This window comes from Balaenoptera musculus, chromosome 16 (assembly GCF_009873245.2).
Source record: "Balaenoptera musculus isolate JJ_BM4_2016_0621 chromosome 16, mBalMus1.pri.v3, whole genome shotgun sequence".
Classification (NCBI taxonomy): Eukaryota; Metazoa; Chordata; class Mammalia; order Artiodactyla; family Balaenopteridae; genus Balaenoptera; species Balaenoptera musculus.
Window position 1 is genome coordinate 83,292,695 of NC_045800.1, and position 27,611 is coordinate 83,320,305.

Here is a 27,611-nt window from a genome sequence, read left to right on the forward strand (position 1 = left end):
TCTACTCCTCATTCACATGCCCAGCCTGTGCTCTTTATCACAGCGGCTTCCTCACTGGTCTCCTTGCCTGTGCTTTGTCCCTTTGAATCAGCCTTCCATGCCACCATGCGCCCTTTTCAAAACACAATTCTGGCTTAAAATATTTACATGACACCCCTCACCTCCTTCAGAATAAGACCTAAGCCACTGCTGGCGTCATATGAGAACCTCTATGACCTGGCTTTTCCTTCTCACCACACTCATGGCCCACTCAACAGTGAGTGATTTGATTTCCCCAACAAGTCCATCGCTGACAGGCCTCGGGGCCTTTGCACGTGGCCATCTCTGCCTGGAATGCCCTTCTGTTCCTGTCATCCTTGCTTTGGCATCACTCTTCTGTGACAACTCTCCTTGAGTTCCCCTGATGGAATGACTCTGCCTTCCTCATTAGGACTTCTTTACCTTCTACATACGTCTATTGTGGTATGTATCCCATAACATGTAATCGTTTGCATGTCTGTCTCCCTACTAAAATGCAATTACCTTGAGGGCAGGACAGTTTGTGTCCTCTTTGTATTTCCATCATCTAGCTGTGTTTGGAATACAGCACAATTGATCAATAACTGACCAACTAAATGTTAAGGTAATAAAAAAAAACAAACAGAAAAACTGAGACCACCATTAGGCACGACGAGAATACAAATAGAAGCAAAGAGCATTTATAAGGAGTTTAAGTATAAAAGGATAGCATGTAAAACATGTGAAATACACAAACATGAACATTTTTATGCCTACATATATAAGTATAGAGAATATATGAGGGGAAAATATTCGAGCTTGGAATTCTGGTGTAAAACTGCAGTCGCTGTAACATATTGCATACTCCTGCTCATAAGGCTGAAGAACCTCAAATTTCACAGTTCTCATTAATGAAGTAATGGCGTAAGTTATACAGGCTCAGACTTGGTAGAATGCCACAAATTACCATTATAAATGATATAATTTTAGGGACAAAAAAGATCTTAGAGACTTCCCATTTAGCGGTCCTGGGTGTGGGAACAGAAAAGGATCACAATCAGTTGGGGAGGTGTGTGTGGGGTGGAGGAGGTGGGGGGGTTGGGGAAGAGAAAGAGAGAGCGGAAGGGGAGGAGAGAGGAAAGGGGGAGAGGGGAGGGAGGGCGTCCTCAGAACAAGAACCTGCAAGGCAGAGCAGCACGTATGTAGCCAGCAGGTATGTAACCTTGCCAGCTGTGATCATGTGCAATCCTTCCACGGTTCTGTTAACTGCAGGATCAAGCTCACACTTCTCAACACACGAGCCAGCTATACAAAGACCTAGTTGCCTAAACAAGCTATGACACCTCATGGCTCCCGCAGCTTTGTTCAAGTCACCTCTAAGAAGGGCATTCCTATCAAACACCTGAGCATCTGTTATATGCGTGCTATTGTGGTATGTGTTGGGGATATGTGTTGTCTAACCAAGACGGACACAGCCTCTTTTGTCAGTAACCCTGTGCATGGTGGTACCAGTTGTTGAGACAGGGCACTTACAAATGGCCATTCGCCACCGTTCACCTGGAAAACACTCAACCATCAGCCACAGCTTTTCTGTACACCTCCTCTGTGTACCACTTCCAGAGTCTCCCTTTAACGCAGGACCAAAATGGTCATCTTCTCCGTTGAGTCTTTAGGGAATCCTCATTACATTTTCAGCTAGAATACTTCACTAAACTTGTCTTTGGTGTCTCCCCTACAAGATTGTGAACTTCCTGTCATGTGTCTTATACATTTTTGTATTCCCAGTCCTTCAATCATTGTTTGTGGAATGAAGAAATAAATTACTAAATGAAGCCACTTCTTGAGCCCTGTTGATGACAGCTCTCCAACATTCACAGTCTAAAGCTCACACTTCTCCCACTCTGGTCTAACTGAATGTCTAATCCAGTGGTTTTTAACTCAGGCTGCACATTAAAATAACTCGGGGAACTTAAAATATTGATGCCCAGGCCCCCCCTAAAGATTCTTGATTAATTTGGTCTGGGAGGGGTACCTGGGTTATCAAAAGCATTTTTGAAAGTACTCTAAGTGATCCCTACATGCAGCCAGGGTTGAGTGTTACTGCTCATTAACTGGCCTTCCCTACGCCATGCTGGAGAAGTATTTACCATCATAAAATAAATACTCACCCAGGAGCACGATACAATGAGGAGGCCAAGTGAGAAGAATGAGGTGAAGGATTTTCCCCCCATTGTTCGTCTTCCCTATCTTACTTTGCAGAGTGGGCCTCTCCTGATTGCTAGTTAAACAGGCCTCTCCTTGTACCTCCCTTTCAACTGCTCTGGTGGATCCATCCATTCGACAGTTACTGACAGCCCCAAACGTACCAGGCACCGTTCTACAGGCTAAGAACACGGCATGAACACGGTGGACAAGGAGCGTGCCCTGAGGGAGTTGAAGGAAAGACAGACAACAAATAAACAAGGTAAGTTCACTTAGGGATGCCACCAGTAGCATGCTGGTAAATGTGCAACTACGGGAGAGCCCTGGTTTATAGCACCTGCCAGTTTCTGGGGTACACACGCTTCCAGCGTGGCAGATTTCAAGCTACCAATACGACCTCACTGAATGTGGAGTTGGGAGGAGATGCAAGGAGCCACCGTTCTCCAGGATTTCCACCTTACAGTGTGACAGATGGAAATAACTTCAAGAGCGTGGATAACAGGAAAATTTAGTAAAATAATTAGGAAGTGCTGAGTTCTGAGTATTAACTATTTTTAACGGAATTTGTTTAATTGTAAATGTATATAACAACCTTTAATTTTTAATAATGGCAATGTTTTAACAATAGGCTCGCAAGCTTCATACAAATTTAACAGTCAGCTTTGAGAGCCAGTATAAGACTGCTGTAGCACAACACTGACAAGAGAATATAAACAAAACAGAGGAACTAATGAGGAAGAGTGACTGGAGAGCTACTTTCGATTGAGTGGTGGGGAAAGGCCTCTTTGAGCTGGGACCTCAATAATAAAAAAAACAGCCAGCAATGCAAGGTTCTGGGAGAACAGAGCACACCACACAGAGAGGGCTACAAGCACTCCGAGAAGGAAGCATGCTTACTTCTGAGAAACGGAAGGCCAGTGCGGCTGGACCAGGGAGCAGGACCGGTCAAACCAGAGACGGAGCGATTACCTAATTACGTAGAGTCTTGTAGGACACGGTAAAGAGTCTAGACTTCCCATTCAGACTCCAACAGGGAGCCATCATTTGGGTTACGGGTACACCGGTGATTACGCAATCCCGGTCTGCTTTTCATCTGTGGTCTCATTGGAGGATTTCAAGCAGACGTACGGCTTCGGACACCACCTACTGGCGGAGGCTGCCATGTCTGTATATTTAGGCCAGACCCTCCTCTTCTACTCTGGTACCGCACTTCTAACGCTCTTTGGAGGTCTCCCCAACACTTTGTGAGGTATCTGGTCCGTAACAGGATAATCCACAAGTTAAAAATCATTAATTTTGCCTCTTCCACCTCAAACTCAACACATCCTAAGTTGAAATGACTGTTCTATTACCCCGACTAAATCTGCTCCTCTTCCTCTTTCTCATCAGTGAAAGGCATCGTCGTCTGCCCAGTTACCAGATCGCAGAAATGGGGAGTCAACTTCAGACTGCGGCCTCTTCCCTAGCTGCCACATTCAACTGCCCTGAATACCACACAAACTCACCCGCCTCCCTCCTCGCCAGACTCACGGCCACTGCCTCACTGCAGGCTTTCGTCACCTCCCTGGATTACTGCGACAGCGTCCTAACTGACCTCCACGCTTCCAGTATCAGATTCCTTCTGCAACGAATTCTCTTTCTACAGCCTCTGCTTACACATCGATAAAAGAGGTTACCCACATAATCATGCCAGAAACCTAGTAGTCTTCTCAGACTTTCAAAAATACAAATCCGATCATCCTTAAATGGTGTCCCATAGAATGAAGATTTTATCCTGAAGGGAGTTTAAAAACATATAAAATTCCTTTAGGAAATATCCTCTGCCTACTTCCTTAGTTTCGTTTCTCACGTCCCCTTTATTCTACCCTTACCTATCTTGGTTCCCCCAAACATGCCAAGGAGTGGTCTTCTTACACTGATGCCTAGGACAGCCTTCCTCTCCCTCACCTCCCGTTCATACCTCAAAATCTCAGCTCAGGTGTCACATTCTCTTAGAAGCCTCCTCCAAGTCCCCAGACAGGTCAGGTGCTCCTTCCCAGCCCTCCCACAATATACTGTGCATGCTTCAATCATTGGGCTTCTCTCACTTAACTGCGATTACTCCTTTATTCTCATGACACCCTTTGAAGTCCTTAAAGGCAAAGGCTGGATCTTTAACTTCCATATCTTGCACATTGAGAATACTGACTAGCACACAGTTAAGTACCTACAGCTGCAACGTCTGCTGCAATCAGCAGTATCTTAAATATCTCTAAGACTAGATTAGAGTATTGCACAATAAGAGTGTGGCCCAGGAAAGAAACAAGGGCAGTCTGAAACAGTAAGAAAAAGTTCAGGTTAACATGAAAGTTAAGACTGCCGTCACAGAGGAGTGAGGGCGGCTGTCCAGCTTCAGAAGCAGTAACGGCTTACATGCAATTAACTGCTTTAGTTTTTCACGTGAAAAAGGTGACCAAAGTCTTATCATTGGTGAATGGGGAAATAAAAAACCAACTCTTTCCTTCAATACACATGTGGAAAATTGCTGTAATTCACAAACAGTTTAGGGCTGAAAAAAACTACCCATGGGAAGTCAGAGCTACACAGCAACCCTCTTTCCCTACATTTCGAGGTTGAACTATTTCACCACTGCGCTGTGTGGTGAGGTCAACGAAGAGAGAGGTCCAAGTGATAAATCTTGGGAAAGTGGACAATTTAGCAGCAATCATAAGCCCAGAGCTCTTGACAGCAAGGGAACAGAAGTTTCCCCATGTTCCACTGGTCTCCCAATTTGAAGGTAGCCATAGGTATATACATTCTTTTCTGAAACTGAGTTTTTTATCTTGCTCTTTCGTGTTTTCCCTGTTATGACCTTCCTACATAAATTAACATTATATTTAAGCCAGAACATTGGTAACATGACTTTAAACTGCATTCTTTTATTTCCTCCTAAGGTAGATAAAAATTAATTTGGTTAAAAAAAAAAAAAAAAAAAGTCAGTTGCCCCAGGGTTGTGAAATACTTCCACCTGGTAATTTCTTCATGACAATTCTGAGTGACCAACATTCCGTCGGCCAAAAAGACCAGTTCAAATTAGAAGAGGGGGTTGTGGGGTGAAAGGGCCAACTGGAGAGAGGCCGGGGGGCATTAGTTCTCTTCCAAAATGACTTGTGGAAAAAGTACAATGATGGGCAGAAGACAGAAACACAATACAAATTTCCAGAAACTCCAAATCTTCTTAGATGAGAAACGTAAAGTCTTAGAAACTCAATGCCCACAGACAAGCCAAATACTTTTTCTCCCGGGAATATCACAGCTGCGAAAGAGCGGGGTGGGTGGGGAGCCACGGGCTACCTCGGGCTGAGTCAGACCCGCAGGTTCCTCGGGTTCGAGCGAAAGGTAGCCCGACACGCCTCGCAAGAGATAGAGAGACTCCAATTCTCCCCGCCTCGTTCCCGTGTCAGGGGCGTTCTGAAGGCCCAACGCCTGGTGGAGGGGAAGGGAAGGAACGAGCGGGAAGGAACCAGCGGAACCATCACCAGGAGAAACTTCTAAAAGCACACGGACATGCCCACACGCAGCGATACAACGTTGCCCTAGAAACCAAATCAACCACCTAATCTCTCCTGGGGGCGGGGGGGGGGACGGGGAGGCTCGGACCCACTCTTCTGGGCCCTGGGTCGCAGCCCGGAGGAACCCGGGACCAGGAGAAGGAGGTCCTCTCCCGCGGCCCCGCCCCGGCCTCGCTCCCCCGGGCGCATACCGAGTAGAGGAGCACGACAGCGCCGGGACTGGTGGAGCCGACGGAGAAGCAAGAGCTGGACGACCTGGAAGAATCCATGCTGCGGCCGCTGTCCCGGGCGTGGCCTGGGATTCTTAGCTAAGCGGTGGTTGGGGTGCTGCTGGGGGCGGTTCTTCCGCACGGGGCGGCCCGACCTCGCCTAGGGCGGCAGCACCCTCTACGGCCCCTCCGGAGGACCCCGGGCGCCGCCATCTTAACCAGGACGGAAGCCGCGCGGGGACCTGCAGCGCGCGCGTGCGCAGCACATCGGAACCCGGAAGCGGGCGCCGCGCGGACGGAGTCCCGCGCGTTCCGCGCTGTCCCGCCACGCCCGGCCGGGCCCCACGATGGCGCAGGAGCCCGGGTTAGCCGCCTCCGCACCTCCCGGTTCTCAGGCCCTTCTGGACGTTGTGCTCCAGAACCTCTACGACTTTGGTGAGTACGGGCCTTCGGAGCCCACGTGGAGAGCGGACTTGAGCAGCCCGGAACTGGGCCGGCCTCCGCTTTCAGGCTAAAGGTTCTTGAACGTCGAGCACCTCTCGGCTCGTCCGACCCGGTTCTGACAGTGGGTCCCCCACTCGCTTCCGTCGGAGATCACCCTCCCCCCCTCCCCCGTGACCGGAGTCTGTTGAGCGTTTTTTATGAATTAAACCTCCCAGCTCGTCCCTCGGTGGGGACCGGCTTGCGTGTCGGAAGCACCAAGGCTTTCAGACTTACCGGGGAGGTGTTCGCAGGACCTCGGGCTCTCGAAATAGCACCCCTTGTTCCCGAATCGCTTTCCGCCGGGAAGCCCCCTTTCCCCACGCACCCCCCAGACCCGCCTGACCCTCGGGCATTGGTGCCACCTTGTCACGTGGGGATCTCATCCTTCAGTGTGTCCCCTGCCAAGGACTTCGGAGGGCGGTTTCACAGGAAGCTTTTCATGACCTGTCATCCCTAAGTTGGCTGACTTATGCTCTCCTTCCTTTAACTTGACTGGGGAAGAGGAAGATAAAAGAGCTTACCGTTAAAGATTGGCAACTCCTGGCACTTCAGTAGGGAGACCGTTGCATGCACTCTGAAGAACTTGCCCCAGGGAAGGTGACATCCTTTGTTCATGCACCAAAGGTAATCGTTAGGCATTAGTGCCTTTAAAGGCCAAACGTATTTCTTAAATTTGTAGCGTGATGTTGCTATTTTATTTTGGAGCCATTGCTCAAAATTCTAAGCTCATTACACAGTAAAAATAATAGCTAAAAAAAAAATAATAATAATAGCTAAAATCGTATTGAGAATTTACCATACACTCCATGCTTTACAGGTATATACTCGTTTAATTTTCACAACGATCCTATGAAATAGATGTTGTCATTAATACCATTATTACAAGACAAATCCCATTATTGTAGAAACAAGCACTAAAGGTTAAAAAACTTGAAGTTCACCCAGTTAGTAATTTGCAGAGCTTGGGTTCCAAGCCCTACACTCTCTGGCTCCAACCCCTGCACTTGTTATCGACTTGAACTGTGGACAGAGCATCTCTGTGCCCTTGGGAATGTTGGAAGACAGAGAAGACTTAGCCTCTGACCTTGAGAAGTCCTAGAGGAAAGGACTATTCTGCAAAATCCTAAATATAGTTCGTGTTAACACAGCCTGGAAATTATGCTTGGAGCTCTGAAGGCATGGGCTGTATCTACTCATTTGTATATGCCTAATGCCAAAGGTTAGTTGACTCTTAATACGTATTTACTGAATCAAAGACTGAGAAAATAGAAGCAAACATAAATAGCTGATGTTTGGAGAGCTCTGTGATATTCATACTGTCGATGAATCGTTAGGCCTAGAGTTCTCATCAGAACCTTCAGGTGACTGGTCGGAGTTTGAACAGCTGAAACAGAGGGGAGGTATGGAGATTTAGTTGAAAATAAAGGCATTCAAATTAAGCCAGTTGTCTTAGGTTCATCTTAATTCATAACCGCGAAAGGAAATAGGAAGACCACGGTCCCCACCTGTAACCCTAGAAAGTGTTAAAAAGAAACACCGGCTGCAGTGGCAGATGTACTAACATTTTCACTACGAAGTGTGAGCCAACGGGGATTACCAGTTTCTGGGGTATTGCGATGATGACACTTAAAGTCAGGACCAAGGTGAGGACTAAAGTAATTGTGCTAGTAAGAGTCAAAGACGTAAATATAGTTACCTGGGGAAAGATGACTGTGCACTTTGGATTCTATAAATTGTGCAAATACGACCCTCTTGGAAGAAAAATAGTTTTTGTCTTTGTGTGTACTTCTGCGTGTTTGTAGCTGTGACACACGTACACGTGCATTCGCATGATTTGGTACTGGTGATAGCTAAAACATAAAATATTGATTTTTCCTTTTGTGTTTGAACAAACAGGAGAGACGGAAGATGAAGCAGAGCAGAAAAGGATCAGAAAGAAAAGAGAGAAGAAAAGAGAGATGGGGACCCCAGCGGCCTTGGTAGCAGAGCCAGCTCTCCAACCTGGATCTCTTGTCAGAGGCCAGAGGAAGAGTGCTTCCGGCTTCTTCCAGGAACTCCAGGAGGAGCTGCAGGGTGTTCCTGCCGTGACCCCTGGTGGTTTCCCTTCAGGACCTGTTGTCTCTAGTGCTGCGGTAGCCCCCTCTCCCCCGAGGAGTGACAGGGAACCAGTAGAAGTGGTGGAATTTCACAGCAGAAGTAGAAAAAGAAAACGGAAGCCCGATCAAGACGAGAACACAAAGGTAATGAACTGGCTTATGTGGTGAAAACACCGATGTTGTCCTGCCACCGTTCTGGGCCCTGGGAACAAAAGGCAAAAACTGCTTTTTGTTCCAAAGGCATTGAACAAAAGGCAAAAACTGCTTTCTTTCAAGGACCTTGCATTCTGATGGAAAGCAGTGTGACTTTGCTGAACAGCAATCTCAGGCTGACTCAGAATTCAGTCTATGAGAGAGGCATGGGTGCTTATCCAAACTTTTTTCACAAGTTTTTGTCCAATTCATTGCAAAAATCCAGACATTACATTTCTGTTACTTTCCCCATGTCCTGTACACTTTTGTCTGTCATAAAAAGAAAGAGGATTGTCTTAGTTTCCTGGGGCTGATGTACAGAAATGTATTCTTTCACATTTCTGGAGGCCAGAAGTCCAAATCATGTTGTTAGCTGGGCCACGCTCCCTCTGCAGGGAGAGGGTCCTTCCTTGCTGCTTCCAGCTTCTGGCGGCTGCAGAGCTCTGGGCTCTTCCTCTGTCTTCACATGGACTTCTTCCTAGTGTCTGAGTCTCAAATCTCCTGCCTTTCTCTTAGAAGGACACCCGTCATTGGATTTAGGGCCACCCTAAATCTAGGATGGATCTTATTGTGAGATCCTTAACTTAATTACACTCCAAAGATGCTTTTTCCAAATCAGGTCACATTCTCAGATTCCCGGGGATTAGTGCATGGACATATCTTTTTGGAGACCACGATTCAACCCACTACAAAGACAGTTAGGCTTGCGTATTCTTGATGAACATGTGAACACGTGCTAGTGACTGGTGTTTACCACATCTTTTCTAGAATTTAGGTAGTACTTTATGTCAAGCTCACCAGCATCTCTTCCTCAAAGATTATTAATGCATTCTGTAACCATATCTACCTTTATTTTAGGATTCTAGGTCAGCTTTCCAATTCTTATAGTATCCAAATACTGGGGCAATGGGAACTGTTACAGGCAGACCAAGAAATGGACTCCTTTGGCCCTTGCAGCCAGAGCCTCCAAGCCGGCCAGCCAGGGAGCTTCCAAAAAGACTGGTATTACCACAGTGTACCGCAGTGAGCCAGACGTATATTAGTATTTTCTCTGTGTGCCACGATGTGAAGAAGGTTGGAAAGCACTATTGTGCAATACAATTACGTGTTTGGAGAATTTAACTGACATAAAGCATCTAGGCACCCTCCCTTGTTTCCTCAAAGGTCTCGGTCTTCAGTTTCTTCTTACACTCACTCGTGTTCATCTTCTGGAATAGAGAGTTTTCTTTCTAATAGAAAGGACAAAAAAGTTGGCATTGAATGAGTCTGTATCTCCCTGTCTCCTAATAATGGAACATGTGTAGCAGGCTGTTATTCTTCTTCTTTCTGCTCCAAAGAATCCCTTTTCCTTGTAGTTGGCTTTTCTCAGGAACCTCAGCTCGTTTTACATTTTGGACTTCCTCAACTTGATGAAATTTTTAGCTTCCTTGGTGGTTCTCCCCTTTTCTTTCTTTCTTTTTTTTTTTTTTAACTGGAGTATAATTGCTTTACAATGTTGTGTTAGTTTCTGCTGCACAGCCAAGTGAAACAGCCATACCCATACACACATCCCCTGCCTCTTGGACCTCCTCCCGCCCGCCATCCCATCCCACTAGGCCATCACAGAGCACTGGTCTGAGCTCCCAGTGCATTACAGCAGGTTCCCACTAGCTAGCTATTTTACACATGGTAGTGTATTTATGTCAAACCTAATCTCCCAGTTCTTCCCACCCTCTCCTTCCCCCCATATGTCCACACGTCCATTCTCTACATCTCCCTTTCTATTCCTGCCCTGCAAATAGGTTCATCTGTACCATTTTTCTAGATTCCACATATATGCATTAATATACGATATTTATTTTTCTCTTTCTGACTTACTTCACTCTGTATGACAGACACTAGGTCCATCCACATCTCTACAAATGACCCAATTTCATTTCTTTTTATGGCTGAGTAATATTCCATTGTATACATGTGCCACATCTTCTTTATCCATTCATCTGTCGATGGACATTTAGGTTGTTTCCATGTCCTGGCTATTGTAAATAGTGCTGCAGTGAACATGGGGGTACCTGTGTCTTTTTGAATTACGGTTTTCTCAGTAGTGGGATTGCTAGGTCATATGCTAGTTCTATGTTTAGTTTCTTAAGGAACCTCCATACTGTTCTCCACAGTGGCTGTATCAATTTACATTCCCAACAGTGCAAGAGGGTTCTCTTTTTTTTTTTTTTTTTTTTTAGAGGGTTCTCTTTTCTCCACACCCTCTCCAGCATTTGTTGCTTGTAGATTTTTTGATGATGGTCATTCTGACCGGTGTGAGGTGATACCTTATTGTAGTTTTGATTTGCATTTCTCTAATAATTAGGGATGTTGAGCATCTTTTCATGTGCCTCTTGACCATCTGTATGTCTTCTTTGCTGAAATGTCTATTTAGGTCTTCCGCCCATTTTTTCATTGGGTTCTTTGTTTTTTTGATATTGAGCTGCATGAGCTGTTTGTATATTTTGGAGATTAATCCTTTGTCTGTTGCTTCATTTGCAAATATTTTCTCCCATTCCTTGGGTTGTCTTTTCATCTTGTTTATGGTTTCCTTTGCTGTGCAAAAGCTTTTAAGTTTAATTAGGTCCCATTTGCTTATTTTTGTTTTTATTTTCAGTACTCTAGGAGGTGGGTCATAAAAGATCTTGCTGTGATTTATATCAAAGAGTGTTTTTCCTATGTTTTCCTCTAAGAGTTTTATAGTGTCCAGTCTTACATTTAGGTCTCTAATCCATTTTGAGTTTATTTTTGTGTATGGTGTTAGGGAGTGTTCTAATTTCATTCTTTTACATGTAGCTGTCCAGTTTTCCCAGCACCATTTATTGAAGAGGCTGTCTTGTCTCCATTATATATTCCTTTGTCATAGATTAGGTGACCATAGGTGTGTGGGTTTATCTCTGGGCCTTCTGTCCTGTACCATTGATCTATATTTCTGTTTTTGTGCCAGTACCATACTGTCTTGATTACTGTAGCTTTGTAGTATAGTCTGAAGTTGGGGAGCTTGATTCCTCCAGCTCTGTTTTTCTTTCTCAAGATTGCTTTGGCTGTTCGGGGTCTTTTGTGTTGCCACACAAATTGTATAACTTTTTGTTCTAATTCTGTGAAAAATGCCATTGGTAATTTGATAGGGATTGCATTGAACCTGTAGACTGCTTTGGGTAGTATAGTCATTTTCACAGTCTCAATTCTTCCAATCCAGGGGCATGGTATATCTCTCCATCTATTTGTGTCATCTTTTATTTCTTTCATCATTGTTTTATAGTTTTCTGAGTACAGGTCTTTTGCCTCCTTAGGTAAGTTTATTCCTAGGTATTTCATTCTTTTTGTTGTGATGATAAATGGGATTGTTTCCTTAATTTCTCTTTCTCATATTTCGTTGTTACTGTATAGGAATGCAAGAGATTTCTGTACATTAATTTTGTATCCTGCAACCTTACGAGATTCATTGATTAGTTCTAGTAGTTTTTTGGTGGCATCTTTAGGATTCTCTATGTATAGTATCATGTCATCTGCAAACAGTGACAGTTTTACTTCTTCTTTTCCAATTTGGATTCCTTTTATTTCTTTTTCTTCTCTGATTGCCATGGCTAGGACTTCCAATACCATCTTGAATAATAGTGGCGAGAGTGGACATCCTTGTCTTGTTCCTGATCTTAGAGGAAATGCTTTCAGTTTTTCACCATTGAGAGTGATGTTTGCTGTGGGTTTGTCATATATGGCCTTTATTATGTTGAGGTAGGTTCCCTCTGTGCCCATTTTCTGGAGAGTTTTTATCATAAATGGGTGTTGAATTTTTTCAAAAGCTTTTTTTGCATCTATGGAGATGATCATATGGTTTCTATTCTTCAGTTTCTTAATATGGTGTATCACATTGATTGATTTGCGTATATTGAAGAATCCTTGCGTCCCTGGGATAAATCCCACTTGATCATGGTGTATGATCCTTTTAATGTGTTGTTGGATTCTGTTTGCTAGTACTTTGTTGAGGATTTTTGCATCTATGTTCATCAGTGATATTGGTCTGTAATTTTCTTTTTTGTGGTATCTTTGCCTGGTTTTGGTATCAGGGTGATGGTGGCCTTGTAGAACGAGTTTGGGAATGTTCCTCCCTCTGCAATTTTTTGGAAGAGATTGAGAAGGACAGGTGTTAACGCTTCTCTAAATGTTTGATAGAATTCACCTGTGAGACCATCTGGTCCTGACTTGTGTTTGTTGGAAGATTTTTAATTACAGTTTCAATTTCATTACCTGTTCATTGGTCTGTTTATATTTTCTAATTATTCCTGGTTCAGTCTTGGAAAGTTGTACCTTCCAAGAATTTGTCCATTTCTTCCAGGTTGTCCATTTTATTGGCATAGAGTTGCTTGTAGTAGTCTCTTATGATCCTTTGTATTTCTGTGGTGTCAGTTGTAATCTCTCCTTTTTCATTTCTAATTTTATTGATTTGAGTCCTCTCCCTTTTTTTTCTTGATGAGTCTGGCTAAAGGCTTATCAATTTTGTTTATCTTCTTAAAGAACCAACTTTTAGTTTTATTGATCTTTGCTATTGTTTTCTTCGTTTCTGTTTCATTTATTTCTGCTCTGATCTTTATGATTTCTTTCCTTCTACTAACTGTGGGTTTTCTTTGTTCTTTTTTTTCTAGTTGCTTTAGATGTAAGGTTAGATTGTTTATTTGAGATTTTTCCTGTTTCTTGAGGTGAGCTTGAATTGCTAGAAGCTTCCCTCTTAGAACTGCTTTTGCTGCCTCCCATAGGTTTTGGATCGTCGTGTTTTCGTTGTCATTTGTTTCTAGGTATTTTTTAATTTCTCCTTTGATTTCTTCTGTGATCTCTTGGTTATTTAGCAGCGCACTGTTTAGCTTCCATGTGTTTGTGTTTTTTACAGTTTTTTTCCTGTAACTGATTTCTAATCTCATAGAGTTCGTCGGAAAAGATGGTTGGTACGATTTCAATTTTCTTAAATTTTCCAAGGCTTGATTTGTGACCCAAGATGTGATCTATTCTGGAGAACGTTCGGTGTGCACTTGAGAAGAAAGTGTATTCTTCGGCTTTTGGGTGGAATATCCTATAAGTGTCAATTAAGTCTATCTGGTCTATTGTGTCACTTAAAGCTTGTGTTTCCTTATTTATTTTCTGTCTGGATGATCTGTCTATTGGTGTAAGTGGGGTGTTAAAGTCCCCTCACTATTACTTTGTTACTGTTGATTTCCCCTATTATGGCTGTCAGCATTTGCCTTATGTATTGAAGTGCTCCTATGTTCGGTGCATAAATATATATAATTGTTATGTTTTCTTCTTGTATTGATCCCTTGATCATTATGTAGTGTCCTTCCTTATCTCTTGCAACAGTCTTTATTTTAAAGTCTATTTTATCTGATATGAGTATTGCTACTGCAGCTTTCTTGTGATTTCCATTTGCATGGAATATCTTTTTCCATCCCCTCACTTTCAGTCTGTATGTGTCCCTAGGTCTGAAGTGGGTCTCTTGTAGACAGCATATATGTGGGTCTTGTTTTTGTATCCATTCAGCCAGTCTGTGTCTTTTGGTTGGAGCATTTAATCCATTTACATTCAAGGTGATTATCGATATGTATGTTCCTATTACCATTTTCTTAACTGATTTGGGTTTGTTTTTGTGGGTCTTTTTCTTCTCTTGTGTTTCCTGCTTAGAGAAGTCCCTTTAGCATTTGTTGTAAAGCTGGTTTGGTGTTGAATTCTCATAGCTTTTGCTCATTTGTAAAGCTTTTGAGTTCTCCGTGGAATCTGAATGAGATCCTTGCTGGGTAGAGTAATCTTGGTTGTAGGTTTTTCCCTTTCATCACCGTAAATATATCCTGCCACTCCCTTCTGGCCTGCAGAGTTTCTGCTGTGAAATCAGCTGATAACCTTATGGGGATTCCCTTGTATGTTATTTGTTGCTTTTCCTTGCTGCTTTAATATTTTTTCTTTGAATTTAATTTTTGTTCGTTTGCTTAATGTGTGTCTTGGTGTGTTTCTCCTAGGGTTTATCCTGTATGCAACTCTCTGTGCTTCCTGGACTTGGGTGACTATTTCGTTTCCCATGTTAGGGAAGTTTTTGACTATAATCTCTTCAAATATTTTCTCAGACCCTTTCTCTTTCTCTTCTTCTTCTGGTACCCCTATAATTCGAATGTTGGTGTGTTTAATGTTGTCCCAGAGGTCTCCGACACTGTCCTCAATTCTTTTCATTCTTTTTTCTTTGTTCTGCTCCATGGCAGTTATTTCCACCATTTTATCTTCCAGCTCACTTAACTGTTCTTCTGACTCAGTTATTCTGCTATTGATTCCTTCTAGAGTATTTTTAATTTCAGTTATTTTGTTGTTCATCACTGTTTGTTTGCTCTTTAGTTCTTCTGGGTTCTTGTTAAACGTTTCTTGTATTTTCTCCATTCTGTTTCTGAGATTTTGGATCATCTTTACTGTCATTACTCTGTATTGTTTTTCAGGTAGGTTGCCTATTTCCTCTTCATTTATTTGGTTTTGTAGGTTTTTACTTGCGCCTTCATCTGTAACATATTTTTTGTTGTCTCATTTTTATTGATGGGTGGGGCTGTGTTCCCGTCTTACTGGTTGTTTGGCCTGAGGCGTCCAGCACTGGAGTTTGCAGGTAGTTGGGTAGAGCTGGGTCTTGGAGCCGAGATGAGGACCTCCGTCTCCGGGAGGCTTCACTCCAGTTAATATTCCCTGGCGTCTGAGGTTTTCTGTTAGTCCAGCGGTTTGGGCTCGGCCCTCCCACCACAGGAACTCAGGCCTGACCCCTAGCCTGGGAACCAAGATCCTGCAAACTGTGTGGCACGGCAAAAGAAAAGAAAAAAAACGGAGCGGTACAATAACAAAGAATAAAAAATAAAATAAAATTAGAAAGATAAAAAATACATTAGGAAAAATAAAAGTAGAATTGAAACAGCTACAACAAGGTAAAACAGAACCGCAAGAGAAAAAAGAAAAAACAAAGAGGAAAAAAAGAAAGGCCGGGAAGGGCCTTGGCTGTCGGGGGCAGCGCTTAGGCCGGGGAGGGGTTTAGGGTGGGGCAGGGCCTCGGCTTCGCACCTGCGCGATGCTGGGGGAGAGGCAGCGTGGCCCGAGGGGGCCTCTGGAGTGTGCAGTTCCGGGGTTTGGAGGTTGGGCCCTCGGTGAGGGTGTGTGGGTGGGCTTAGGCCCAGCATAGCTGGAGGGGGTCTTGGAGTGGGTGTAGAGGCGGGGCCCCGGGTGGGGGGCAGGGGCGGGGCTTGGGCTCTGCGCTGCTGAGGGAGCCTCGGAGGGTGGGGGATTAGGCCCCGGAGCGCAACAGGCTCCCTGGCGCCCGAGTGGGCAGGGAGAGCACTGGCCGTGCTCCCTTCCGTGCTTCCTCTCCCCTGAGGGTCTCCCCTGTCGCCGCTGAACCCCTAACCGTGGGTGGGCTCCGTGGAGGGGAGGAGGGGAGAAGGTATGAGAACTCCTCCCCTCCCCCAGCCGCCCCTCAGGGGTGCCGGTCCCAGAGGTCCGACCTTTACTTCTGCTCCCCCTTTCCCCACCCCGCCCCCAGGACCCGCGCGGCTGGAGGGGGCCTTGGTGGGCAGAGGATCAGGCCCGGGATCTCAGCAGGCTCCCCGGGGCCCAAGTGGGCACGGGAAACGCTGGCCACACGCCCTTCTGACCCTCTGCCCTCCCAACGGTCCCTCCCCTTTCCCTCTCTGGGCGTGGGATCCCTTCCCCTCCCCCAGCCGCCCCTCCCCGTCCTGCCTCCACTTCTCCTCCTTCACTTCCCCGCGTGCCCCACGTCCTACCCACTCGCTGGGGGTTCCTCCTGTCCCCTTAGGTGTCCGTGGTCCCCCACCGGGGCCTGGTAGGTGCCCTAGTTGTGCGGAGACGCAAACTCCGCGTCCTCCTAGTCCACCATCTTGACCCTTTTCTCCTTTTTAAAGTTTATCTTCTGAACATGTGAATGTGTGTGGCTAAGGAGACAGTATATGTGAACACAGTAAAAACACATACGCCCATAAAAAGACTTCAGAATGTTGACATTGCAACATATAAATAACTGCAAATTAATATAGAGTTAGTTTTTGTGGCATATCCTGGGTATAGGGCATGCCAGGCAAAGGATAGACCATTGGAGTAATTAAGACACATAGTGCTATGCTAAGAGTTTGTGCAACATGGGAGCATGTACATGTGGCCCCTGCTCTCTGAAGACTTACAAGTCACTGCAGGACAGTGCAGACAGACATGGGGTCTGCAAAAATACGTGATCAGATAATGATAGCCTCCATTGACAGTTGTGCAATCAGCTGGCCATCTTTGAAGTTTTCTTTTTATTTCTGTTTTCCTTTTATTTTTCCATTTATGTGGCTCCCCCCACTAGTCGAGTCTCCATGTGAGTTCCTGTTGCCCTCTGTTGTCTGAAGTATTCTTGAGAACACAAGAGGTACTGGCAAGTAAATGACCTTCTTTTCCCAGAATTTAGGCTTGTGCAATAAATAATGATTAAACTACATTGTGTATTGAAACAGATTTTCATGGGTGTGATATGATGATTTATAATAAGAAATATTAAATATTTGTCCCTGTTTCTAGCACAGAGCTCCTAAAACCCTTGGAATTTCTTAAGAGATGAGAGCAGTAAAGGTGTCTTTTGTTGTGTTAGTGAAGTGACTTGGAAAGCGTCCTTGAATGGGGACTGGTTGCCAGGAGAACCAACCTTGTGATTAGAGAACCTATGCCCTGACTTCTGGGGAGGGCAAAGGGGCTAGAGGTTAAATCAGTTGCCAGTGGCCAATGATTTACTCAATTATGCCTGTGTGATGAAACCTCTGAAACCCCAGAAGGACGGGGTTTGGTTTGGAGAGCTTCCAGGTTGGGAGAGTGGAGCCTGGAGAGGGTGTGGAAGTTCCTCGCCCCTTCCCATGAGGCTTGCCCTCTGCATCTCCTCCATCTGGCTGTCCCTGAGTTAACTCCTTTTAGAATAAGCTGGTGATCTAGGAAGTAAACGGGTTTCTTGAGTTCTATGATCCGCTCTAGCAAATTAGTTGAACCCAAGGAGGGGGTCATGAGAACTTCCAGTCTGTAGGCAGTCTGTCAGAAGTACTACAGGTAACAACCTGGGCTTGCATTTGGTCTCTGAAGTGGGGACGGTATTGTAGGACTGAGCCCCTTCACCTGCGGAACCTGTGCCGTCTCTGGTAGATAGTGTCAGAATAGCACTGAACTGTAGAACACCTGGCTGTGTGGGACCGTTGCTCCCATGTGTGGGAAACTCTCCCCCCTACATCAGAGTTGGTGACCAGAACCCCTTTTAATGGACTTATCTGGGAACTTGGTCAACATTTGTTTAATATTTTACCCATTCCAGATAGCTGACCCATAAATGAACTTCCTGATCATGTCCCATTTGTAAAGTTCTATAGATGTAGTCTGCCCAGAAATCTTATTCATTCATTTATTCCACAAATAATTGGGTGCCTACTCTGCCAGGCCCAGGAGATCCCACAGTAAACAAGGTACAGTCCTCTGCTCTCATGGAGTATATGGTTTACTGGTGGGTTAGGCAAACCCAGGATAAATTAATACCAATAATATACTTAAGGACTTCCCTGGTGGCACAGTGGTTGAGAATCCGTACGCCAATGCAGGGCACATGGGTTCGAGCCCTGGTCCGGGAAGATCCCACATGCTGCAGAGCAGCTAAGCCCGTGTGCCACAACTACTGAGCCCACGCACCTAGAGCCCATGCTCTGCAACAAGAGAAGCCACCGCAATGAGAAGCCCGCACACCGCAACGAAGAGTAGCCCCCACTCACCGCAACTAGAGAGAGCCCGTCAGCAGCAACGAAGACCCAACGCAGCCAAAAATAAATAAATAAATAAATAAATTTATTAAAAAAAAATACTTAAAAAGAGCTATAAACCCTCTGAAGGAAAGATACAGGGTCCTGAGAGTAACAGGGAGAACTTCCTTTAAAGCCAGTGGTCAGAGGTGTCCGAGGAGGTGACTTTAGGCTGATGCTCTGTTGCAGGGTGCTGGGAAAGGAGGGAGCAGAGTAATGCAGGCGGAGGGAAGCTGCCTTGTAAATGCTCTGAGCTGTAGAGAGGCCTGCTGGGTTCCAGGAGCTGCTGGAAGACGAAGGGGAGGGGGACGGAGGGGGGAAGGTGTGGGCTGTTGGAGAGACAGGCTGAGGCCGGCCCGCACCAGGCCCGGAGACATAGAGCCTTTGGAGTTAGTTTAAAGCACATGGAAAGCCACCAAAGAATTTAAGCAAGGGCACGAAGTGATCTGATTTATATTTTAAAAAGATGGCTCTGGCCCCTGCGTGGTAAATGGATTATAGGTGAGCAGTAGCCAGAGGCATGAGGGGACCGAGTGAGGAGTTTACTGCAGGGGTCCAGGTTCAAAACAGGGTGGCCTGGACTTGTGATTTGAGGATTGAGTGGATGAACTCACTCTTTAATGAGTGCAAGGCTGCCTATAAGGAAGAAAATTCCTATGCTCTTAAGAAATGAAAGGGTCAAGTGTAGCTTAAAATGATTCAAGTATTGTCTGGCCTTCAGAGGTGTGTCTGATCAATGTGATTTTTCCACCTCTAACACTGGTCCATCTCATGAACCTTATGGCCTCCACAGAAAAGAGACAAGAAAGATACAGTAGAAATAATAGAACAGTGTACTGTAGGTCAGAAGCGACGCCTGGATCCTGTGGCCTGGACTGAGGTACACATACACTGCTTCTGAACGTGTAAGGAATTGCTGAGCAAAGATTTACCAGTATTTCCTGAGTGCTTACTGTGTACTAACCGTGATTATTTACGTTCATTAACTAGTTCAGTATCTCATTAGGTCTTCACAGCGTGACCTGTCTTCATTTCCCAGAAGAGGTTGATGCCTAGAGAGGTTGAACTATTTGCCTGCATTTAAGCAGGTACCCCACCATCCCATATCTGCAGTTCCAAAACCCCAGAGCTTTGGAAACCACAAGTTAGGTTGTGTTTTTAAGTTTGACGCAAATTTATTTGGCAGTAAAACCCAACCTGAACTGAAGTGAGGCTTAAGAGTTATTTCTGTTGGTTCCACTGGGCGTGAATTGCTGCAGAAACGTGAATATGCTTAATTACGGGATGCTGTCTTGGACAGTATTCAGTATATTCACAGCATTACCATCTGAATTGTCTCAGAATTCCAGATAAAGGATTGTGGATGTGAAATAAGTGCTAGAGCTCAGGTTCAGACCCCAGGCTTTCGGGCTTAAAAGCTGTGTGCCCAACTCCTACACAAGCGAGAGGGAATGTAGGTTAGTTAGGCTGTCTCTTGAGGAACACAAGTGTACCGCACCAGAAGCTTCACTAGACATAAAGACATTCTGTCAAGTTATTGCCCCAGGTTCTTTTTTTTTTTTAATGTTTATTTTATTTTTTATTATTTATTTATTTATTTTTGGCCACGCCGCATGGCACATGGGATCTTAGTTCCTCGACCAGGGATCCAGCCTGCGCCCTCTGCATTGGAAGCATGGAGTGTTAACCGCTGGACTGTCAGGGAAGTCCCTGCCCCAGGTTCTTACTGCCCTCATAATCTCTGCAGTATCCCAGGGCTGCCCTGAAGTCCATCACCCTTTAGCTGTACCATGTCCTCTACTCTTTAGTACATCCAGTGTCAGATAGGTATTAAGAAGAAAGTAATCTAGTTGAAATAATTTACGCTCAAGAAGATATGAAAAAATTTCTCAATATTCCCAGAACTGCTGGCATAATTAAAAAGAGAGTGTTTATTTACCCAACTCTTCTCTAATTGGACAAAGTTTGGACAGTGTAACTAATAGAAGAAAAATCTTACCAGTGCAGGAGAAAATACTTTTGGTCAGCAAGTCAGCCCATGAGAAAGTTCCCTGAGTCTGGTACTCAGTCTGAGTCTGCTTCTTATAGCTTGCTTGCTTCTTCACTACCTAACAGACAGGTTCTCACAATCTCCAAACGTTTCTCTCTCCCGTGTGTGGGACAGTGAGGCTTTATCAGTCAAGAGAGGGGAGACAGGGTTCCATAACAAGTAGTCCCTACGTCTCAGTGGTTTAAAGGCAGAAGTTAATCTTGTTCTCGTGTTACATGTTCATCAGGATTGTCAGGGCAGACGGCTGTGATTCACACCATCCTAATCTAGGGACCCAGGGTGATAGGGGCTCCACCATTTGGTGGAGAAGGGGAGGTGATGAAGCCTTTTTAAATTTTTTTATTACTTTTTTACTTTTTTGTTTTTTGGCTGTGTTGGGTCTTCGTTGCTGCGTGCGGGCTTTCTCTAGTTGCAGTGAGTAGGGGCTACTCTTTGTTGTGGTGCGCGGGCTTCTCATGGCGGTGGCTTCTCTTGTTGTGGAGCATGTGCTCTAGGTGCGCAGGCTTCAGTAGTTGTGGCTCGCGGGCTCAGTAGTTGTGGCTCGCGGGCTCTAGAGCACAGGCTCAGTAGCTGTGGCGCCCGGGCTTCGTTGCTCCGCGGCATGTGGGATCTTCCCGGACCAGGGCTCGAACCCGTGTCCCCTGCACTGGCAGGCAGATTCTTAACCACTGCGCCACCAGGGCAGCCCCGATGAAGGCTCTTAGAGGTTTCATGTGGAAGGGGCACGCTTCCCTCTGCTCACACTTTGGCCAAAACAAATGATGTAGCCGTGCCTAACTTCAGGTTGGCAGCAGAGCCCAGTTCTCCTGTGAGCCTAGGAGTGGAGGAGGACCCGGTATTGCCTGTGGGCAGTAGTGCCCCCTCCCACAGTGAGGGTAGGGGAAAGAAAACGGGGGAGACCACTGATTATTTCTAAATGCAGGTGCTGCATTGTGAATAATGTACTAAAGTGGTTTTAAAGCTAAAAGTAGAAATTAAAGTTAAGGTAGTGGTGGGGGTCATGCTAATAGACTCAGCATCATGATAATTAGGCAAGAATTTTTTTCCAAATGTTTGCTTTTATTATAAAGAAGGATCTGTTACCGAACCAGGTCCATTTGCCCGACGTGCAGCAAGCCAGATGCCGAGATGCCGAGGTTTACAGTTTATTCACGAGGCAGCCAAGTGAGGAGATGGGAGAACAAGTCTGAGATCGCCTCCCAACAGCGAGGGGGCTGGGGTCTTTACGGGATGAGCACGGTGGTCTTAGGCGTGGGGAAGGGTGATGGGAGGAAGGGGAAGAGGTGAGGTAATCAGTGTTCTGCGCAGGCGTATCTGGGTTACAGGCGTCTGTGTTCACAATGAGGTGCTCAGCACGATTGGAGCTTCCTGGCCCCTGACCTCAGAAGGCCCTTCCTCGGACACCCGCGCAGGCGCAGCTTTAGGGCTGATGACCCGGCCAGCCTTAGCCAGCTCGCACGGGGCAGGAGCTGACTCCAAATTCCTGCAAAACACCTGGGCTACGAGAAGTTGGGTAGGTATGCAGTTAAAAAGAGGGGAAAGGAAAGAAAAAAATAACTAAAGCGAGCTTCATCAGTGAAGGCAGGTTACAAGCAGAAGGGTTTTAACAAGCCATTCCCCTGTCCGTTGCTCTCCGCACAGACTCTGCCCTGCTGAGCCGGAGGCCAGGACTGCTTTTCTAGATGCTGCACGGCTGGGATGGCCTGAGGTTGAGTAGAGACAGCTGTCCTTGGCCAGATTTGACAATAGTTTCCTTGAAGTCTCAAACTTCTGGTCAATTCTATGGATTGGTAACCACAGCCAGGGGATATATTGATGTAAAGAGTCACATATTTTGATGGCATTTCCAGTATCATTATTTTCTGTGGGGAATTATAAACCCAGTCTCCATCATTTCTAGAAATCTGATGTTCCTGAAAGAAATTTTCGACTCAAGAGAGTTTAAGAGAGCCATTATTCCAGTGGCTGGATAGGAGGGAAGAAAAGGGAATTCTTTCTCTCTCTCTCCCTCCCTCCCTCCCTCCCTCCCTCCCTTCCTTCCCCTCGCAGCTTGTGGGATCTTAGTTCTGCGACCAGGGATTGAACCCTGGGCCATGGCAGTGAAAGCGCCAAGTGCTAACCACTGGACCGCCAGGGAATTCCCGAGAATTATTTAAATATGACCTTTTTACCCTCTAAAATTCTGCTCAGTTATCCTTTTCTAAACCCCCCACCATACAGAGTTTCCCACATTTGGTGTGTGAGATACAGCCATTGGTCTCTCTCTTACTCTCTTTTCTTTTTTCTTAGTTTCTCGTCAGTCTTTTCTTAAACTTTGAAACCTTAAATTTATTTTCTCCATTTTTCTTCCATTAGCTGTTAATTAGGCTTCTGTGCAACAAGCATGTATTATTGTTTGTTATTTAGGCATCTGGGCCAGTTTCAAGGCTTTTAAAAACATGAGTGTGCTCTTGGTGTGGTGGATACTATAAGGAACAGATGACCTTAATAAAGAATGTTTTCTTTTCCTTTTCAGACCAAAACTAGTATCCTCGAGAAAGATGTGGATATACAAGAGTTTAACTTAGAAAAGGTATGTGCTTTGAAATTATTAATTTTTTCAGCTTTGTAATACCAAAAATGAATATGTTTACATGTTGTCCAATGGTTGGGGAAATGGTGAAGCAGATCACACTACATTTACTTGATTGAACAGTGTGCAGTCGTTTAAAACATGTCGGTTTTGTGACTACAGTGTCAGCGATACACTGGTAAGTAGGAGAAGCAGGGATGTGTGTGTCCTGTGGTTGTAACTAGGTTTAAAAAATGTGCGAGAGAGGCTTCCCTGGTGGTGCAGTGGTTAAGACTCCACCCTCCCAATGCAGGGGGCCCGGGTTCGAGCCCTGGTCGGGGAACTAGATCCCCCGTGTATGCTGCAACTAAGAGTCCACGTGCTGCAGCGAAGGTCCCATGTGCCTCAACTAAGACCTGGCGCAGCCAAAATAATACATAAATAAATAAATAATTAAAAAAAAATTTTAAAAAATGTGTGAGAAAAAAGGAAGTAATTCAGCTGCCAAGAGTGGGTATTGGTGACTTTTTCTCTTCTACAATATGTTTTTAAAGAAAGAACATGGACCTGTGTTTGAAGCTGCTGTGATAAAGGGTTTCCACGTGTGAGTAGATGTGTTTGGGAAGGTACTTTTAGTTGTTGCCTTTATGGATAGTAGCTTGTTTTAGGGCACATCCTAAAGTACGGCAGAGCTCTGCGGGTCACCCTCGTTTTGTCACTCATTTGTGTGGAGATAAGTCTTTGCTTCGACTGCCCACATTCAATGTGGGAGAATGGCGTGGGGAGGTTATGGACCTTTGTGAGAGACTCCACAAAGCTGCTTAAACCACACCGTGACAGCACTCTTGCGAGCTGTAGCCCCTGCAGGTCCTCCATAAAAGTGCTGGGCGTGTAGCCCATCGCGTCTGGCAGGCAGCACTCCTAGGGCTGTGTTTCCTCTGTGGAGTTTCTGGAAGGCACTTGGGCCTGACTGTGCTTTGTGTCTGCAGGCTCGTTTGGAAGTGCACCGGTTTGGGATCACAGGTTATGGAAAAGGAAAGGAGAGAGTCCTGGAGCAGGGACGCGCCATTATGCTGGGCGCTAAGGTGAGGGCTGCTTCTGCCTCCCACCCCCAGACGGGGTACAGCAAAGGGGGGCGGCCCGGGCAAGGCAGGGCGGGGGCAAAGGCAAAGTCAAAAATGATGCTGAGTGTCCTTTCTCATTTCAGCCTCCCAAAAATAGTTATGTGAATTACAAGGTTTTGCAGGAGCAAATCAAAGAAAAAAAGTCAGCAAAGGAAAAAGAAAAGAGAACGGTAGGTGTGATAGCCTTTTCTTAAACTGGAACAGAAAGGTGGTTGCAATTTGCTGGACCCCGCTGCTTGGAAAGCAGTCTAGACAGCAACAAATCTAGAGTTAGGTGAATGTTCTTCCCCTCTGTTCAAGTCAGCTACATTTGGTGATACCAGCCACGTAATCTGACTTATTTACCTGAAAGGTTTGCTTTGAGATAGCAAACTCCTGTTCAGGTACTGTGAGCTACTTTGACCTTTTCCCTATATGCAGTCATTTTTTTTTTTTGCCTTTTACATTGTATAGAACACACGGGCTTCTGAAAAACCACAAGGGGAATAGATGTTACACTCCCTCCCTTTCGCCTAAAATGGAAGATTTGACATTTCTACTGTCCGTTTTCTCTGAATGGCCTTTCACAATCTTGAAAGGGTTTTAGGATGAAACTTTGTATAATTAACATGCCTACTTGAAAAAAATATTAAAAATAAATGGTATCTCTGGCTTTTGGTCACAAACCTCTTGCCTTTTTTTGAATCTCCATTATCCATTACTGATACATATGTTTTCTTTAATTGTGAAATCAGGCCCAGGACACAGATATTTTCAAGAAAAAAAAGAGGAAAGGACAGGAAGACAGGTGAGTGATACCATCAGGTACTCGGGTGGAATGATTTGGATAAACCTATTGGTTAGTTCTGAACATAGTACCTTGAATTGATGTGGTGTTTCTAGCCTGTTACAGTGCTGCACTGTCTCTCCTGAACCTAAATCAAGCCCTTGAGGGGGGAGACAGGATTCAGTAAATTGTCCAAGATCAGACAACTCCCTCAGAATTGAACTAGGAACCTTCTCCAGTCTCCCATTTTCAAAGACCAGACATGCGCAGTGACTAGTGGAAAAGCTGAGATTGACGTTTCCAGCAAGACCTCTGTCCCCTCCTAAGAGAGCCTGTGCTGCCTGCACTTCCATGACCACATGAGGGAGAGCACCGTGGTTTGAGTAATGGAGTATTGATTTTGTGCCTTTCTGCTTGTTTCTTAGCTTTTGTTCAAGTACCTTTTTCTCTCTCCTCAAATTACTGTTTCAAAATCTACTTTTGTCTTGAGCTTTTTCTTGGAGCCCTAGTGAGCTTGCGCATGCTGGAAGGTGGTCATCTGTTCTGGTAGTATGGTCTGTCAAGGGCCCACTGTGCGCTGGGCACATAGGTGTCTAGGTGTTGGGCTTACAGCCATGATCACACTGAGGGTCCCCGCCCTGGAGGAGCTTACATTTTAGGGAGGGAAACACACCAAAACATCTAAACAGATAAGTAAGGGCATGTCAGGTCCTGGCAGGTTTCGTGAGGAGGTTGAAACAGTGCATCGTGAGAGAACGTCACTGAGGGTGGGCTGGTGTGTCGTTCTAAGGAGGCCACATCTGAGTCGAGAACTGAGTGGGGAAGATCCAGACAGATCTGGTAGCAGAATATTCAACGTGGAAGAAACCAGTGCAAAGGCCCTGGGGCAGGAGGCAGTTGGCATGTTCAGGGATGCAGGAAGCTAGTGGTGCTGCAGTGGGGCGGGGGCCTTGCATGGGAGGGGCCGGGAGGTTGCAGGGCCAGACCTCGGTGGCCTGGTTGGTGGTGCTGAAATCCTTTTGTATAAGCTTAATTATAGTACCTTCCTCTCACTTTAAATGTAGGAAATCCAAAAAGAAGAAATCGGCTCCCAGTATTTTGTCAAGTAGACGGATTGGACAGGTTGGAAAATTCAAAAATGGGACACTGATTCTGAGCCAAGTTGATATCAAAAAAATAAATTCTTCCAGAGTGGCTAAATGAAGTACTTTATAAAATAAAGAGAGAAGTGGGAAAGTGCCAATGTACTGAAACTGGACCCCTACAAGACTTCCAGATTATTCTTATTTATTTCATATTTCATAGACTGCTCTTTTATTTTAGGGAACAAAATCAAATTGAAATAATAAAATTTCTATCTGCTGAAGTGTCTGATTTTTTTTTCTTTTTGGTGATAACCGTGTTGGGCCAACTGTGATGTGAATCTGAAGTAAAACTGAAACCGTGTAACTCACTCAGATTGGGACTTGAACCCATGGTCTTTTAACTGAGATCACACACCTGGTCTTAGGACTTAATGAAGCTCAGGTTCTGGATGTCTCATCACAGAAAGAATTCAGCGAGAGACAAAGTGATAGGTTTATTTAGAGAGAAATACACTCCACAGACAGAGTGCAGGCCATCTCAGAAGGCAGAAGTGGCACCAGGGTTTGGGGTTGTCCGTTCTTACAGGGGTGGGTAATTTCACAGGCTAAGGAGTGGGAGGAGTATTCCAGCTGTTTTGGGGAAGGGGCGGGGATTTCCAGGAATTGGGCCGCTGCCCTCTTTTTGACCCTTGTGGTCGCTCTTGGAACTGTCCTGGCACCTGTGGGTGTGTCATTTAGCTTGCTGATGTGTTACTGTGAGTGTATACTGGGGCTCAAGGTCTAGTGGAAGTCGACTCGTCCGCCATCTTGGACCCATTTGGTTCTAATCAGTTTACGTCGTGTCCTCCGGCTGTGTCATTCTTTCAGAGGTTGTGCCCTGCCCCCTTCCCTCCTGTTTCAAAACTATTGAGAAGGATGTTTTAATATTCTCCATCAGGGTTCACTCGAGTTTCACTTTCACTGGTGTTCTGTGCATTTGCTTGTAGATATTTCATAATTTTATGGATTTGTAGATGCTAATAATTAGCTTAAAATTGTTTTTTAATTTTCTAAAAATGATTTAATGTTACTATATCATGAAAGAACTAAGAATGTGATCATTTGTCAGTTTTGTGGGAAAAGCATTTTCGATTTTCAGCCAAAGTGTATAAAATCTACTTTGTAAGAATGTGTATAAATAAAATACAACTTTTGTGGTAAAAATGACCATGACTATTAAATAACACAACAGATGAGTTAAGCAAATGTTATCTCCTTCTAAGTCATCACCTGGGGTAATCATACATATATTTTTAAATAATATTGCCCATGTTGAAAGTGTCTGGAACTTCTCAAAGCTTGTGGAACTTTAAAAAAAAAAGGTCTTCAATTTTGTTTTGTTTTGTTTTTCATTGCCAAAAAATTCAGATCCAAGCCTAACAAATAATAAAGTTTTGGTGAAAACAGAGGGGTACTTCTCA

At 45.0% G+C, this 27,611-nt stretch overlaps 2 protein-coding genes across 4 annotated transcripts in view; one reads left to right on the forward strand and one right to left on the reverse strand.

Annotated features, from left to right (window-relative positions):
• The window catches only part of GNPAT (glyceronephosphate O-acyltransferase), a 31,790-nt gene extending 25,042 nt beyond the window's left edge, over positions 1-6,748 (reverse strand). The window contains exon 1 of one of the 2 annotated variants that reach the window (XM_036827966.1): positions 6,677-6,748. Coding sequence is in view for 1 of the 2 variants with exons in the window: in XM_036827965.1 (XP_036683860.1) it covers positions 5,942-6,019 (78 nt within the window). In the remaining variant the exon portion in view is untranslated. Of the gene's footprint in view, positions 1-5,941; positions 6,199-6,676 lie in introns of those variants that run through there. The other variant, XM_036827965.1, reaches the window with a different exon arrangement.
• C16H1orf131 (chromosome 16 C1orf131 homolog) lies at positions 6,193-27,432 on the forward strand. Of its 2 annotated transcripts, XM_036827967.1 has the most exons (7): positions 6,193-6,394; positions 8,339-8,682; positions 23,141-23,197; positions 24,166-24,261; positions 24,384-24,470; positions 25,035-25,087; positions 26,131-27,429. In XM_036827967.1, the coding sequence occupies exons 1-7, from the start codon at positions 6,307-6,309 to the stop codon at positions 26,267-26,269; spliced, it is 864 nt and encodes a 287-aa protein (XP_036683862.1). In that variant the 5' UTR covers positions 6,193-6,306; the 3' UTR covers positions 26,270-27,429. The 2 variants fall into 2 exon arrangements, with proteins under 2 accessions (XP_036683862.1, XP_036683863.1); XM_036827968.1 differs by lacking the exon at positions 24,166-24,261 and having other exon boundaries at positions 26,131-27,432.
• The last annotated feature ends 179 nt before the right edge of the window (positions 27,433-27,611 follow it).